At 33.6% G+C, this 18,714-nt stretch overlaps 1 protein-coding gene across 2 annotated transcripts in view; it reads right to left on the bottom strand.

Annotated features, from left to right (window-relative positions):
• Positions 1-2,281: 2,281 nt before the first annotated feature.
• LOC125063355 (leucine-rich melanocyte differentiation-associated protein-like) overlaps positions 2,282-18,714 on the bottom strand; it is a 32,893-nt gene continuing 16,460 nt past the window's right edge. For both annotated transcript variants that reach the window (XM_047669767.1, XM_047669765.1), the window contains exons 3-6: positions 17,241-17,382; positions 15,189-15,328; positions 3,952-4,157; positions 2,282-2,813 (exon numbers count right to left, since the gene is read on the bottom strand). In XM_047669767.1, the coding sequence (XP_047525723.1) occupies positions 2,734-2,813; positions 3,952-4,157; positions 15,189-15,328; positions 17,241-17,382 (568 nt within the window). In that variant the 3' untranslated portion in view covers positions 2,282-2,733. The remainder of the gene's footprint in view (positions 2,814-3,951; positions 4,158-15,188; positions 15,329-17,240; positions 17,383-18,714) is intronic.

Genomic DNA, 18,714 nt, shown 5'->3' with positions numbered 1-18,714 from the left:
ACAATTTTATTCGAACGATGTTCGTGTTCCCGTTTAGATACAAACGCAGCGCTGTTCAAGTATTAAATAAAAATCTATGTTATATTGACGTATACAAATACTCAATGAAAGTTTTGCTATGGATACGAAACGAAGGGGTGCTAGTGTAATTTAACATAAACTAAAACGAATCTAAACCATTTAAATCCTAAGCTTTTTGCACACACTTTAAAAAATAACAACCTTAAATTTGTTATATTATCAATGAAGGTTGCAATAAAAGTTTTTTATTTACATGTGCATACATTGTGGTTGTCATAGCAAAATTTCATATGCGTATACGCTCGTACGTGCACGCTCCGAATGTGCGAACGCTCATAATTATAGTAATATTTTTGTAGGTACAAATTATGTTTTGCAAATTCTACATGCTTGTTACATTGCTCAATATATACGCAGCTTATGTAGTTTTAACGGTACAAAGTTATTTTTCTCAAACTGTCCAAACAAAGAACGGTACCTGAGCTGAAAACTGTACATTGTGCTATTTGCTTTAACTTTTGCGTTTAGTTACTCACTGAATGTTTAAATAAATCGATATCAATGATCTAAGCTATTTATTGATGACATTATATTCATGATTTTGTACATTTTTCTATTCTGTGATTGGGCTAGAGATGTTGACCAATCACAATAAAATGAAACGCTATCGTTTCCCTCTGCGTTTTATATTCTCATATCTTTGACATTGTAATGGTATCGATTTATTTTGCGATAAACACTGTTTTACTTATTTCTAATGTATATTAAGACAATTACCGTCTTTTAGCTAAACATTGAACAGGAACGAGTGAAACGGGTCGTTATTTCAGCTGGGTTAAGTGTTGGCAGAAAATCGCAGTCGCTATTTAGAAATATATATAATAAGGTTCTTAAGACAATTTTAACCGATAATAAGTACAATTCTTAAAATTTTATGTCACAATCAACAATATTCAGGCCCATACTCTAATTCGTATCTCAAGTCACAGTCCTACAGAAAAAATGGTTGTCTGTCGGTTTACGGACGATAGTTTAACGTGACAACGTCGTAACAAAACATTGATGAAATGAGTGCATACTTAATTCTTCGAGTGGAAGAGAGATAGAAGGCGCAAGCGTACAATGAGCGTCACACATCGTCACGTCAAAAATGGTTTGATAGCTGGTATCAGTGTTGTTAAAAAATCTTGAGTGTGTCCATTTGGACTATTTTGATATTAAACTATTTAGTTTAATATCAAAATGTTAATTCCATAAGTAATTCTGGGACGGGTTTTTAGCTAATAAATTTGTACATTATTATGTAATAAGATTCAAAACTGTTATACCTATAGCAACTGCGAGTACTAGCCAACAATGATACCCGGTCCTTATTTTGTAACAATGATCTAACCAAATTAATGTTTTAATGCAATGCCCTGTATTAAATAGATAATCCCAAATGTATATAGGCTTCGCAGGTTTATTTGATAAACCTAGTGTAAGGTGACTTTTTAATATTTTAGTACTTACTTCCTGCATTCCAGATGTTTTTATTACGGTACTGTATTCATTGAATAATTACATTTATGATATTATATTGTTTTTTATTTCTTCCTTTTTATCAACATTGTTTTTCCAGACAATACTTAGCACTTGACTTAAAGACGATATTTCTAGTTAATTTTATTTGATTGGTGGGCGAAAAACAGTTATCCAACGTTAATTATGGTGGAGTTTGGTTGTGCACTCATAAAAGATTTATGGTAGCAACATTGAGCAGTGTTGGCATTATGGCATGAGCTTGCGGCTTCGTTGAGTAGGTTCGATTCCCAGTCAATGAGCTTTCCATGTATTTGCGCATTTAATACTGGCTCGTAAGGCGAAGGAAAACATCGTGAGGTAACCTTAGACACAAAAAGTGGATGTCAAGCACAGAACAATCAAATGATCACGAAACAGATACAGAGATCTGAGGCCCAGACTTTTTTTTTTGGATAACGACATACCATTCAATAGCTGTTTTAATTATTATGATAATAATAAAATGATAATATAAATAAATAATAAAATAATATGACAAAAATAATGGTACGATCACAAAATAGGGGCTTGATTTAATATAAAGATATGTAGCTTGGGGGTATGTCAAAAGGTATTGGATTTTGATATACGAGAGTTCGCGCTTACTCTCGACTCCGTATCTTTTCCTAAGAATGTAAAGTGGTTTGTTTTGAAACAGGGTTATAAACAATAAAAGATTACTTAATAAAAACAAGTGTTGAGAACAGAAATATATTTTATCTAGTAACTATCATTGTGACAATAAATTTTGATTTTTAATTCAGGCAGCGAATATTTTACGTATTAGTATTATAAAGTTCAGTCTTTTTATCTAAATACTTATCGCCCCAACTTTTAGCACCAAAACAACATTCGTATATCTACACTTCCCCAATAACTCCCAATAACTTCCGTATTTGGACTATTAAAAAAAACATAAAATATTCAAAATTTCGACAAGTGGAGTCCCATCTGCCCATGTTTCCAAAGTAAAACCTCTAAGATAATCAAAACAATTTTGTTTGGCTTAGATATAACATGCATTTAACAATAAAAAAATACAAAATACATGCACATAAGAACTTTGACACTTTATATGGTCAATTTCAAAGTAAGAGAAAAGTTCTACATTGAATTTTATTAATCCTGGCACAAAGAGAGAACTGTCTGTCACAAATCACTGTTCAAAATGAATCTGTTCCCCTCCGAGTGCTTTCCCGTGTATTTGTAGAGACATTTACCGTAAGCACCTGAAAAACAGCAAGGAATTAGTTTCCTGAAACCCAAACCGGAGCAAGGTAGAGGAATATTATATTTACCCCAATAATCTATTTAATATATGGAAAAAGTGTCCTAAACAAATCCTAAACGATTAGAATTACTTGACTAAGGTTTATATTTTTTTTTTTAATTTTAAATAAGGTAATTCTAATTCACCGAAAAAAATTGTAAATCTGCCAATTACTACAAAAGCACACCCGAAATTTAAATTAATTATTTTACATCTAGTGGTCAACTATGGCTGTTATAACGTCACAATCGTACGTAGATGCTACTTTACTAAAAGGCAGTTTCACCAAATTTTTTCAATTACGAAAAACCCAATATGGAAATTTTCAAAGTTGGTATTTTAACTAAATTTATTGCTTCAATTGGGCGTCTAAGGTAGCGGTTTCATTATATTGAGTTTGGGAACAAAGTTATGTGATTAGACAGCGTTGCCGAAGTAAATATCGTAAAGCTATCTTGCATAGTAATTTTGCCAACATTGGTTGGAACATCGGCTATAAAAATAAATCAATGAAAAGTTAATAAAACGTTGTGTTTTATATAAGTTTTGTTGATTAAAAATATTATTCTACATGACCCAGCAGACGTTGTCTAGTCATGAATATTTTTGCATATATTTTGTATGACTATTCAATTTAGGCGAATAAAGAATAAAAAATATGTTGTTGTTTCTTTTATTTTTAAACTTAAACCTCGTATTCATGGTAGACATTTGTTGGGCAACAGTTGATCAACATTGTTGATGAGTGGCAAGAATGTTGCTGGAAAGTGGAAACTTTGCTTATAGACCAGGGTCGATAATAGTAGGATGAAAACCATTGGAAAATGAGGAGAATATTATAAGAATTAAAGAAAAATAATTTACGGGCGATCTGAGGTCGGGAAGGGGAAGGGGGTCAGTTTTTAAGGGTAAAAATCGGTTAATCTCGATTTCCGGCAAAACTAAAACTCATATGGAATAAAGTCAAGTGGCAAAGTTGTAGATAATAAAAGTATCTAAAACTTAAGGCAGATGATAAGCAAGCGTATGAAATAAAAAAACAGCTTTGAATCGTTTAGTGGTGTCTGGCAAGAAAAGAATCGACAATAAATACAAACCTTTATGTTTCCCAAGCGCATTGAGGTCTAACGGCAGAGGACGGGCACGAAGCTCAGGCGAGCCGGGATCATTTGGAATGACGTCATTAGTCGGTCGGCGTACGCGCATGAATTCTCCACGCGCGCTCGCTTCCATACGCTCACGATCCGTGACACGCCTCGAATCCAGAAACCGGAGGTTCTTCAACTTGTATATCACAAAATATCTGTATAAAAGATAACATGGTTACGTTCAGAAATTCTAAAAAACCTAGATAATCGCTATATTAAAATTAGTTTTGTCCAACCTTTAGATATTCTACTGTTATAATATACTTTTTTATATTAATCTTTTGACGTAATGTTGTAAGTTAGACGTGTATGTTTGTTTGTGGCATCGTAGCTCAGTTGGAATGGACCGATTATGAAGCGGGTTTTTGACGTGACAACGTCATATAATTCGATGGAGCCGGCTGCACGCACGAAAAAACATGACTCATGCGGCGTTACCTCGCTCTTAGGCGTTCCATTTAAGGCTTGAAGTGGAAGCGAGAGCGCGAAGCGACAGAGAGGCACAATCGGACTCCGCGCTCTTCAGCGTTCGACATCTGTCTCTCTCCTACTTGAGTGAGCGATTCGTGACGTTGTCACGTTCAACTATCGTCAGTAAACCGACTTTACAGACAACCGATTTTTTTATAGAAAGCTGACGGCGACGTGGAGATGTTAGCTACAATTTATGAAGATCTTTTTGTTGGCTGCGACAGACATCTTCAACGCAATGAGTATTTATTTTCAAATCAATTTCTTTGGACCACCCATGAATGCTGGTACCACAGAGCTACTCTGATGATTAAGCTCGAAGGAGGATTACTTAAAATTTATATTTATTTATTTTGGCATAGTAGATATATTTAAACATCATATTTTTTAGAGAACAGTCTTAATTATTCATCTACATAAATCAACATAGCATTTTATTTCAAAATCTCTAACAACTTAAATTCCAAAACGAATTAAACACATACATACAATTCCTGTGTTTTAGGATACTTTGTGTCGTTTAAATTTTAATCGTGTAATCAAGTTAACTTTGCAGACTCATCTAACAGTTTATTTGTTCAACTCGGGTTAATTTGGTTTTAGATGTGTAAATGGCGTTAATTGCACATTCTACGGTGTACACAACAAATACTACGAGAAATTGCACGAGTGTGAAATATTAGTTTTATTTATTTATTTATATTATGACACCTTTTTTTGACTATATTCATTATAGTAGCCATCAAACTATTAGAGTTTCCGTATTATTTGTGCAAAGACATCTTTTTGATCACGTGACATATAAATAATACCATCGTAATCAATTCTACAAGTTGGCCACGACATACAGATAACTCAAGTTTTCGAGACAAAAAGTGGTTCACAGGTATTTATAATATTTTTTTTTCAAATCATAACTTTTTGTTTACTTCGGACCCCACTGTGAAAAAAAATTACTCTACCGAAAAGTGACCCTGTATCACAAGTTTTGGCGCATTTAATAGGGATTCTGACAAGGTATTATTACATATGGCCATGAGTCGCTCTAATATCTTTAGTAAATGTAAATTTACATTTAACTAGTATGAGGATACATTAAATTAAGTTATATGGTATATTTCGACACACACAAAGGGCCTGAACCCTTTGTGTTTTAACAAAAATGTAAAAAAGTTTTACGCCTGAAATATGTTTTAAGCGTGTTATATATAAAAGTATTTGCATACTTTTCTTATTTAAATATAAGTAATAGTTTTCTAAACCTCTGGCCATTTATTTTTCATATTAATATAATGTTAAAAAAATATAATAAAAAGTAAAGTACATGTAATCACATCGAGTAATCATGAAACCCAACATCAAAACGACGCTATAAAGCGTTATTGTTATGTTTTTCTTTCTAATTTGTTTAAAAGCCTACCTCACGTAACTTGCAATACAACACGCACACACACATACACTTTAAAATGTTCTCCTAAGCAATTCAATTGTTCTTGCTTACTCTAGTAATTGCTACCGGATATGCAGGAGATATTATAGTTGACCTGATGAAGACCTGGGTTAGCTGTTATCGTGTCCCGCCTAATCGATTGGTGGGGTTTTAGTGCCTACATATACCAAAATCGACAAATCAGTCGCACTGCTGGAGTGTGTCCATTTCCCCATGTTATATAATATAGATTTATTTGGGATTCCAAGGATAACAAAAGAACTATACAAAAAAGTCGGTATCATTATCACTAATGTTAGGTACACCGTACACCCTAAGGCCGTTTCTCCACTGCTCCGGTCCGGCAAACGTTAATTACCGATCCGATTTAGAAACTCACAACAGTACTTACGTGCTTCTCCACTACTCCGGCATCCGGTTTTTATCGATCCGATAACTTGCTAGATCGGAACGCGGTGTTTTATCGGTCCAAGTATATCCAAGAGGTTAAAAATTATTATTCACAGGTTTATTTATAGTTTCTTTAATTTGAAAGAACCTGGATAACCTGGACCAAACCAAATTATGTTGCTATTTATTTATATTTTTATACCATAGTAATAGTGAACTGTTTATTAAGTAGATTATAATATTTCAAGATAGACAATATAAAAAAGTAATAAACTAGCCAGGCCAATAAAATATCAGAATTTAGAACGTTTTATTAATAAAATTAAGTATTTGGGTTTTAGTTAATATAAGTGTTGCATGATAAATACACAAGTATCGATTATTGTCGGATCGGATATAGTGGAGAAGCGCAATCCGGCCTTCCGATATTTTTCTCATGACTCATTCCGGTATCCGACGTCGGACCGGAGCAGTGGAGAAAGGGCCTAAGGCCGCTACCTGTACCGTACAGGCGTGGTACTGAAGATATATCGGAGACGCGGGTATTCAAAACCGGCTATCCTAAATTTAGTTTACGATCCGATGCGATATCATAATGTAAATGAATTATAATCTTTGTTAAAATTACTTGTTATTACATTTAGAAAGAATGTATTGTTTCTGTTAGAATACGTATTTTAGAAACCAACCAATTTTTAGTAGGTACCTAATTATGTCTCGAGAGATCTTTTAATTACTACTATTATTTTTGCACAAAATGTCAAAATTTGTAATGGGTGTTTTTTTTAGAGGTATAGAACTTTAAATTGCAATAAAACAACGATGGATTATTGGACTGTCATGATTTTTTTTTTATTTGAAAGATAATCTTGTGGCAATTCATTTAAAATATGATTTCTGGCATATGACTGCCACGGCTGGCTCGGATATAGTCCAATCTGGACGTCCAATTTTCGATGACTTTTTTCAACATTTGTGGCCGTATATCGGCAATAACACGGCGAATGTTGTCTTCCAAATGGTCAAGCGTTTGTGGCTTATCCACATAGACCAATGACTTTACATAGCCCCACAGAAAATAATCTAGCGGTGTTAAATCACAAGATCTTGGAGGCCAATTCACAGGTCAAAAACGTGAAATTAGGCGGTGTCTTTCAGTAAATCGACTGTGGCACGAGCTGTGTGACATGTTGCGCCGTCTTGTTACAACCACAGCTCTTGGACATCATGATTGTTCAATTTAGGAATGAAAAAGTTAGTAATCATGTCTCTATACCTATCACCATTGACTTTAACATTCTGGCCATTATCGTTTTTGAAGAAGTATGGACCAATGCTGCCACCAGCCCATAAAGCGCACCAAACAGTCAGTTTTTCTGGATGTAACGGTGTTTCGACATACACTTGAGGATACGCTTCACTCCAAATGCGGCAGTTTTGTTTGTTGATGTAGCCATTTAACCAAAAGTGTGCTTCATCGCTAAACAAAATTCGCTTATGAAAATCGAGAACAACGGACGGGAAAATTGGACGTCCAGATTGGACTATATCCGAGCCAGCCGTGGCAGTCATATGCCAGAAATCATATTTAAAATGTATTGCCACAAGATTACCTTTCAAATAAAAAAAAAATCATGTCAGTCCAATAACCCATCGTTGTTTTATTGCAATTTAAAGTTCTATACCTCTAAAAAAAACACCCGATATTAATGGTAGGGGAGCCCAAGAGGGGATTTCGGGATTTACTAAAGCGCGGCAGATTAATATATAGGGGGATACCTTGTACCCGGTTAAGTACCTCCACAAAATATGAGGCCCATATATAAGGCCGCCCGTGAAGGAGACAGGATCAGTCCCTACCATAGCCCAATGGATGAAGTTGGCGTCCGCACGCCACTTCGACAAGGCTAAACACCATCCCAACCCTTTGGTGCGTAAAAGCATCAACTATTATCCTTTCCCGCCGGCTAAAAAATGTCATAGGAGGCCCCGACACACACTAACGGATCCGGATGATCCAATTACTGTAGCAAACAATAAATTAAAAGCCGCCCGCGCGGCAAATAATAACAATCAAAGTATTCAGACACAGATTAGGGTTAAAAACCGCCTTCACCGGGGAAGGCGAGGACCTTTATTTCGCACTTCGCTCACTCCAGTGAGTTTCCGTCCTGCCCTTCAGGCGATTGACCACCCCGTGACGGCCCAAGCCGAGGTTCGAGTCTCACAGGAGACGCCCTTGCGCTAGTCGCGGGAAAAACGCTCATTCTGGTCGAGCTACGCTCGCCAAAACAGCCCGAGCTGAGCTGTCAAGGCCCTAAAGGCCAACAGCGAGATCCCTTTCAAAAAAAAAAAAAAAAAGACAGGATCAGATTAGTAAAAAAAAATTGACCATCAGAAATTCCCGAGCGCGTCAGATTAAGGTAGGGTGAGTTAATTACATCCTAAAAAGTGTATATTCCACTAATCTGACAATTTGAGAGTGACGGAAAAAAGGGGAGGGCAACAAAGTTGTAAAAAAAACCGTCATCTCGACATTCTCGAGCGTAGCTAATTTTTTTTTTATTTTGAAGGAAATAATTCAAGAATAATGAAAAATATATAATCTGACGATTTCCGCAAGCCGAAATAACAAAAAATCGTCGATAAAGTTAAATGCGTGCAGCTGCGTGATGCCTACATTTCCTTTAACCGATCGGAATCTACTAAACGGCGTTCTAAATATTTCCCTCAAAATTACATTTCCTGTGAATTTGAACCGATTCGGACCGATAGATTTTGAGAAATTTTGAAAAATCTTAAAAAAATAAGAAATATTTTTTTTAAAGTGGTTTCTATATTGATCAACTTCAAAAACTAATCCGCCTTTGAGCTTGAAAAACCACGTCGATCGCCACCAAGCTCGTCAAAAGCGGTTGATTAGTTCGAGAGATATCGTGAACGAAAGAAACCCGAAAAAGTGTTTTTTCGGGATTACTCCGAAATTTGTGGTTCTATCAATTAAAATTGCAAAATTACTTATGATGATGATAAAACTGCGTCGAATGCCGCCAACCGCGTGAAAATTGCTTGATCCATTCAAAAGTTATTGCGGTTTGAAAATTCCAAAAATAGGGTTCTATGAAAATTCTATCAGACTTTCGAGCTGGGAGAGCTCAAATGCATAGACATGTTATTTCTTTGAACTCAGCGAGCTCAAAATATCAATTTTAAGCGCCCAGGAATGGAAGTAGCGGGAAGTTGCAGGAATGGCCCTTTCGGTGAATCGTTTTTCTAAATTTTTTTTGTCAGATCAGGCGAATCCCTCTAGATAATCGTCAGATTATGAGACAGTACGTTTAGAACATAAAGATGAACCACATATATCTTAATCTGACGCGCTTGAGTATTTCAAATTTGCGATTTTTTTTTGCATATTATGAAAATGGCCGTGGGTTTGCGTCCCATCGAAATCGTCAGATTAGTGAATGAGAGCTTTTTTTTGGTGCACTTAACACTCCCTTAGAAAATCTGACGCGCTCGATAAAAATTTTTTTTTTTCATTTTCAACCCTTAAATACAACCACCCGCATCATGCAAACGATCAGATTAACATACGTACATTATTAAAAATACGTAGGGCATAGATGCTATCAATATCTGACGCGCTCGAGGATGTCCATGCAACAGTTTTTTTTTACATATTTAACTATCTATAGCCGCTTCCCCCACCGATGAAAAGAAATTTATCATATAACATTTTTTTCTTCTTTTTATCTAAGCTTTGCATCCCAATAGGTCTCTACGACGCTCGAGTAAATCCCCATTTAGCATCGTGGGCTCCCCTACCATAATTAAATATTCCTTTTATTACAACATCCACGGACATTCTAAGAGTTCCCAACATAACCATCGTAAAGCCTCCTTAATTATTTAAAAAAAACTACAGACTTACTAAAGATATTAATTACGACGGAATTTCAATGTTACTTTTATTATTAACTCAAAACCATTCTGATGTTTTTACATATTTATATATAAATGGCAAAGGGAACAGAAAAGTGGAGAAAGTAAGTATTTAACCCAAGGTACAGTAACACTGCACAGTAACAATTTAGAAGGTGGATAGAGCATATAAAGGAAACAGCAGATGGTACGTGCCGGGAGGAATGGCGGGGTTTGGAGGAGGCCTTTGCAAAAAAGGGCACACAGATAGATATATATACATTATACACACATAAAGTATCAAATATAAATGTAATCCATGAATGGACGAGTAGGTATAATGTGAAATTGAGTTCGTAAAATTAATAAGCGGCTCTGTGCTATGATTATAAGGTGATTTCGTAATAGGAAGTCTACCAAACCGGTTTAAAACGCCTTTTAACATTCCATAACTGGCCGGTTATTGATTGTCTAGCAAGTAGGTTAATTATTATAGTATAACTTTAAGTGTCAATGTGTAATTTTAATTTTAAAAAGATATTCCCTAATAAATATTCTTTTTAGGCTTCACGCAAAATCTTCTTTGACTAGAGGTGGAAATACATTTTAAATTGGATTTGCGCTCCAAAATCAATCCAGGGTTAACAATCCTCTTAAGGAGCCGCTTAGCTGTGAGCACCTGTACATATTAAGCTTGACCCTGTCAGACCTGGATTAAATGGTATGTAACATTTCACGTCCAGAATGACAAGTTTATATTATTCGAGGTGATACTAATCGCACCTGCAAAAGTCTATCACATTTGCACAAATTAAACTCATTTTCAAAAATAAGCGGAAAATATGAAGTGAAATTTAAAATTACGTCCGCCCAAGAACGTATTTCATGAATTTTCAATTTAAAAACGCGAGCTAGCACATTTCTGAGATGGCATCACACTTATATTTAAAATATAATTATAATTTGTACTCGTAATTTATGCAGAGTCACGGCGTCTTTATGTGAAATTGACAGGGTTCAACCATTCACAACTGTGACAATGTAAATGAATTAACTATTAATGTGTAATGCAACTCCAAAATTCTTAGCTAAATAAAGAAGTAGCGAACAATCTTGCCAAATCTTCTCGACCTTGATTTAGGAATCTTTTATTGACATTTTATATTAATTAAAAAAAAACTAATGACGCCCTTGTCCTTGGATTTAGAAAGACATAACGTTTATTGCCACCAAAAACCACACAAAATAACAATAATCAAAGAAAAAAAATGAGAGATAACATTTTTTTTTCTTTTAAAGAAAATACGTTTAATAATATGAATAAATATTTTTGGGCGGATTAAAAACTAGTTTTAGGGAGATTTTTGTTGAGTTAGTAGATGTTTTTTGGAAAATTTGATTTATAATGGTTCTGTTATTAGTTTTTACCAGCAGACCCACAACCATCTAAGCTTAGTTTCCTCACAATGTTTTCCTACACTGTGTTAATTGCATATGGAAATAAAAACCCACAGGTACACATGCGTGATTTGAACGTACGACCTCAGGTTTTAAGTCGCGCACTTATTACTGAACACCCGCCCTTACTTAGATCTATTTGAAGCAAATTCTCTTTAACGTGAACTAATTCATCTTAATGACTACTAAGCGTTAAGTTTTAATGATATTAATAATGATTCCCATACTCCTCCGAAACGGCTGGACTGATTCTTATGAAATTTTTTATGCATATTTAGTCAGCCGGCACCGGAGTCAGATCGGCTACTATCTATGATCTTTCAAACCCCTAAATGTTATGGGTGGTCCAGCCCTAAATTTTAATTTCTTAGATACAATTTTTTGTTTTTATTTTTTAATGATACAGCGTAACTACATACAACCCTTAATTTTCATTACTCTACGATTAACCTCTATTTATTATTTGTTAATTAAAATCTTATGACTTGAACTCTCGAGGTTAATATTGAGAAAAATGCACAGAAAAACCTAATAAGTTTACATTATAGAAAAATGAACAGTCTTTGGGGTAGCATAGCAAAATGTTCCATGTTGGTATGTACTAAAAAGAGAGGCAGGTAGGGTAGGTAGGGAAGTAAAATCATATTAATGAAAACGAAGTTCGCGGGGGCACCTAGTAGAGCTATAAATGTGAACGGCTCATCTATTTAATTCACGACATTGATCGACGACGATGATTTGCTAATATTCAATTTAAGTATAATATTAGCAAATTATTTTGGTATTGATTAACCATTAAAGTTATATATTAAAAGCGAAGATCCACACACACACCCTAAAATACAAGTCTCCGATGTGTCAAAAACGAGATTATGAATCCCATCCAAAAAATTACCTTATAGAAATATTATTTTTAAAAACAAAATTTCATAAAGAGAATTTATGAAATATTAGTATTTTATGTTTTATTAAAATCTCAAATGACGAATTGTAATTTAAAATGCCACGTGTTTTTATTATCGAAGAAATAAATTTAAAAAATGACATATATTATTTGTATTCATTTTCGACACTTAATATTTTTATGACAGTTAAATTCCAAACATATCTTCCTTTTCTCTCCATCTAAGTTTTAGATTTTTATAAATATGAACAAGACTTAAAAATTAGTTTGCCAAAGAAGTTTTACTTCTGACAGTGTACTTTGTACGCACGCACTTTTTTTTGAAAACGAAAACCACGTAGACGTGACACTGTTTGACTGTATTTTAATTATTTATTTTTTTATAAAGAATAATGTAAAATTTATAGGTACAATATTTGTAAATATGAGAACACCATGTATCTACATAATAAGCTGCTGATGCATTGTTTTTTATATCACAATAAAAATATATGATTTTTTATTCTATAATTATCAAATCAATGTATGCAAAATATTGTAAAAACTATTTTAAAAGAGTAAGTATGGAGTTTCTTGCCCATTCTTCTCCATATGAAACTACCTTTTGGCAGTGAGAGTTAAATAGGCCTAATTGAAATAAATGATTTGACTTTGATGTAGTTCGTTAAAATCTTAACCTACTTCTCTTAAATAGAGAGTAACAAGATAAAGATCACATTATAGAGATCTATAAATAATATTTTGTTTAAAGATTTGACCTTTCAAGTCTGAGACCGAAGATTATCAGATTCTAATATATATTTTCTTTGTCATGAATTACGAAAGTCCCAAATAGGATCAGTAATTTTAGATAACATCGCGCATCTGACAAAAGATTTAAAAGCTTTTTACGCATTAAATATTTATACTAACTTATAGCTACCTATATTAAGCTTTAGAGTTTCTTTGAACGAGATTACCTCAGGATATCTTGTGTATAAAATCTTTTGTGTTGGATAATCCATTTACCGATGTAGCAGCCAACTAGCTTAATTAGCCCTTCAATTAACAGTCTCTTTACTAAACAGTACCGTTTAACAAGCGGCCTGAATGATATTCAGCCATTTGATGAAACAGCTAGGCGAATGAATCGATGACATTACATTACTTGCCTATCCTATTCAATTCACTTTTTACCACCTACTCCAACTGTCAATAAAGCGTCTGCGATGTTTTCTAAAGTTTAATGAAAAGTTATACGGAAGAATGTAGTAAGAGTAAGCGTATAAACACTAATAAGATACGTTTTAAATATATTAAATAAAGAATTTCTTATGTCAGATATTTCAGCATTTTTATTTCTGTAACATGATCGTACGTATTGACTAAGCATTAGCCATCCAGTTTATTAAATGTTGTTACAAATGCTACGGCTGAATATAATTCAGGCTGCTAGTTACACGGCACTGTTTAGTAAAGAGGCTAGGCTGTTAATTGAACGGCTCATTAAGCTAATTTATTTATTAAAGTTTACCACATCATACATAGTACTCAATCTACGGCATATTTTACAAAATCATCCATCTAAAATGTGTGACAATTGAAGTAAAAAGTGTTACAAAAAAAATATACAAGATAAAAAAAGCATACAATAAAGTTACCAGAAATAGTTGGCTGCGACATCAATACGATGTTACCAATAGGAGACTTAGTAGAATCGATTAAGGATTTGATTAGTAGATTCATTGATCCCGTAGCGCTATTCTATATGGAGTTTATTTCTATAGACAAATAGGTGATTAGCCTTCTATGCCTGACACATGTAGATTTTTCAGATATGCCGGTTTCTTCACTATGTTTGCGACCGTAGAGCATGTATTAATTGGGCACAATGAAAATCTAATAATTATAAAAATAGAGGAATAAACTTTATAAAATTTCCTCTCCAATAAAATCTCCTATAAGCCCTATAATAAGTTTAATACATATAAAGACGCGTGTGAACATTTTATAATTGATACTTTAGACTCTCGACGTAAACAATACTATTTATTGCTACTACATGACATCATCTCCAATAAAATTAATTGCAGCTCACTCCAGCCTACCAGACTCGTAGTTGTGCTTTGTTTCATATTCCTCGCATCAACACTAACTATGCAAAAAACACAGTTTTGTATCGCGCAGCCCTGACATACAACGACCAATATTTAAGTCTTGACTTGTTTAAGCTATCGCGTAAAATAAAAGGAGTACTAAGAATATCCATAGTGCAATCACCTGCATCATGAGCACAAACACCTTCACGTACTTACCCTTACTTTTACACCACACAACACAGCCAAATTAGGTATCACTTATTTATTTATTTATTTATACTTTATTACCTTATTCAAAAATAAAAGAGCAGGTTACAAAAGTTATAAGGCAACGGGCGGCGGTAATCACTTAGTTAAATGTATTGAATATTTTTTATTGTTTGTTCCCTTTTGTAAATTTTTGAACCTTTTTGTAGGTAAATATTATGTAATCCATCTCTGGCTATATTTTTAGTGTAATTGTTTTTTATTATATGTAATTTTACACTGTAGATAACATATGATATTTTACCTGTATCTTTGGTAGTCTGACTCGTCTTTCTCCAGATCTGAGAGCTGGTTTGGGCAGGCTTTATTGCTTAGTAGACTGAGGTATGTCAGCTCCGGAAATGCATCACACAACTTGTTGACTAGATCCTCTAGATTTGTTATCTGTAAAAAATTAAATAATGAACAAACTCTAAAGTTTTAGCGTTGTTATTTTCAATCTTCCGAAAATAACAACGCTATCCGATGTTCAAAGAAAAATTAAAATATTAAAAAGATTTTGAAAGCGTTTCAACCTTTGATGTGTACGTAAGTACACTAACGATCCTGTCAGATTTCCATAGATTGGACCGACTAAGAATTATATGTATTGACAAGTTATTGTGCGAATGATATGGTCTTTTAATTTAACTTTCAATTCACTATATTTTTTATGTGTTTATATGCAATATATTACGATAATTTCTTCCCAAGAGCAGACCCAGGTAGGAGATCCTCGGGTTCATCATTTTTTTTTAAATATATCCGAGTGCAAACGGGCGGCCGCCTCGCCTGATGTTAAGATGAAGATACCGCTGTTTATAGATACAAACATTGCCAGAGGGCTAGCAAGTGCGTTGCCGACCTCTTAAGAATAATTACGCTCTTTTCTTAAAGGACTCTTAATAGAGCTGGAATAGGGTTGCGCAATATGACTAATTTTGGTACCATTTATTTATTAATAGCACCACCAGCTTGTGCTTGTGTTGAAAGTACCAACGTTTCAAATAAGCAACAATTTAATGGCATTACCACCAAAAAAGCCTCATGACTGGTGTTCTCCTACCGTTTCCCTTGAATAGGTTACTAATATGTAATATAACTAAAACCTTAGCCACAGCGACGCTTGGCCGGTCTGCTAGTATGTATATATGTATATTTAAGTTATAAATAAACCTTCTTATTTTTATTTTTTTTACAATCTTAGACAACGAGAGTAAGTTAAGTTGACAGGGAAGTATTTCATATTAGAATAAGTCTCGTAATCTCAATAATAAAATAATAATAAGGAAAACATCGTGAGGAAACCGGCATGCCTTATTAGACAGAAAAAGTCGTGTGTGAACAGAAGGCTGATCACCTACTTGCCTATTAGAAAAAAACAAATGATGACAAAACATATCCGAGCCCAAGAACATGCGCTACTGGTATTTTTTTTAAATTATAGACGCGATATGTCGAGTTATTTAAATATGTATATAAATTCGCGTTTATATCCATCAAAATGTTTTATTTATAACGTTTATAAGACATAAATCATTACATGACGTGAACCAGTAATAGAAAACTTTCTAAACCATTACATAAGTTTTAACACGCGAATTAACTATTTAAAATTGCAAATACTTCGTTTCTTAGCACACAATTGCAATCTATACTTTTAATTTAACGTTCATAAATTTAGATTCTATGTATGCAATTAATATAAGCGTTTCTTACATCAAAGCACTTGGTAAATTTTATGTTATTTTAAATATCTGTTTTTTGCTTATGTTTTAATTAATTAATTAATGAACAGTTGGACAATTTGTTTAAAATGCATATTTATTTTTAGCTTTTTGCATTGATTTTTGAATTGTGATTCATGAACCTTAAATTTAATAAAAAAAATTTTTTTGAATTTAGGTTGATTGTATAATTTTTCATTGTTATTTGTAATATTGATTTGTTAAATTAATTATGCACTTCCACTGATAACATTACGTTTAGCTGTCAGTTGCGTTTAGTTATAGCATTTTTAACAAATAAACGGCTAGACTGATATTTTGACTGTTAAATATTTCGTAATTCTGTTTATTGCGTTTTATGTCACTAATTTTCACCCAAATCAGCTCACGAAGGATAAAAAGTGTAACTAACACTTCTTTTATATATATAAGATGTAACGAAGTTTTAATTAAGAAATAAAAATAAACGTCTTGGACCAGAATTGGATTTGATCAGTCTTCTATGACATTGTCAAAAAAGGCCGATCTGTGTCTGCCCCATTCCCCTTTGGTTCAAACTTTTAGTATTGCTTTAAGACATTATTAATTACCTCATTATTGTTCAAAGACAGTGTCTTCAAGAATGGCAGGAAGGGAAAGTTAACTGTATCGGCTAGTTTGTTATTGTCCAGAATGAGTTCTTCTAGTCTTGTGAATTTTTCCAGCCCCTTCAATGTTTCTATACTGTTGTAACTGAAACCAAATGTACTATTAAAAATATCTATACTAATAGTTATTAAAAGGTGAATAGAAGATATAGAAGCGTTAGCAGGAAGCGAATGGAGAAAGAAAGATTTGGGTAGAGAAGTTGGAAAAAGCTGGAGACGGCTGTGAAGGGGTTCCTATCAATGGTACTTACTGAAGGAAGTTAGGATAACGAATAACAAGAAAACTGTTTATCTTTATATGTAGAATACTACTGTACGTATGTCACTGAACTCCTCTTAAACGGCTGGACCGATTTGAATGAAGTTTTTTGTATGCGTTTGGGTGGCGCCTGGATGGTTTAGATTCACAAATCAGCCCGGCAGATGGCGCTGCAGTCGGTATCTAGGTTATTTATGTATACAGCAAATAAACAGTTGGTATATATATAAATCTTCTGTGTTGTTATGATTTGTTTGTGTGTGGAGTCGTGAATGATTTATATAAGATTTTTTGTATGTAACAGGACAACGTCTGTCGGATCCGCTAATTGAATTGTAATGATTGAAAATAAACTTAATTATTATTATTAAACTATGTATTAGGAAAATGACAATGGAATCTTCAATAGTCTTGGACATTTAAGTGTATTTACACTAGAGCGATAAGAACAGAACATTTAGTAGCTATTTCAGGATTAGGTATAGTGCTTTGATAAGAGGATAAGAGTCTGATTATCGCCTTTAAAACCGGCTAATTTTTATTCAATAAACATTAACCCGATTTCTTAAAGTACTATTCACCTCATTTTGCTTTTAAGAAAATTTTTGTACAGATTTTCCAAACTTATCATTCTCACGAAACATAAAGCACGTAACTTTGAATAGCGATTGCATTCTCGATTTCAATGTGGAGTTGTCTTACGAAGTTTCGCTGCGGATATTAAAAGAAGTGAAGAACAAAATTGTACCATTCATATATACTAAAACTTTGATAAAAGTCCACCTTTTAATTTCATTTTTAAGACCTGTATATTTCGTTATTTTATGATATTATTATTAAAATGGAAACTCTGAACATTTGGCGAGATCGCTAGTTACGTATTAAGGCGGAAACACCTTAGTAAAAGTGTCGACACCCGATGTGCATCGTGCACATTACCAACACACCACGACACGCTTTTAGGAATCCATTTAGCTGAAAATAGTGAAGGTGTATAGTCATATGCTAATTGTGCTATGGATTTAATAAATAACGAGTCAAATGAAGATTTTGAAGAAGATTTGATGCATATTTTGGGTAAATATCAGATACTATATGTATATGAACAAAATTGTCATTAAATCCTTTCAAACTGTACTTTTCATTTTGCGGCTGTTC

This window comes from Pieris napi, chromosome 3, assembly GCF_905475465.1.
Source record: "Pieris napi chromosome 3, ilPieNapi1.2, whole genome shotgun sequence".
Taxonomy (NCBI): Eukaryota; Metazoa; Arthropoda; class Insecta; order Lepidoptera; family Pieridae; genus Pieris; species Pieris napi.
This window is presented reverse-complemented; position numbering and strand designations above follow the sequence as displayed.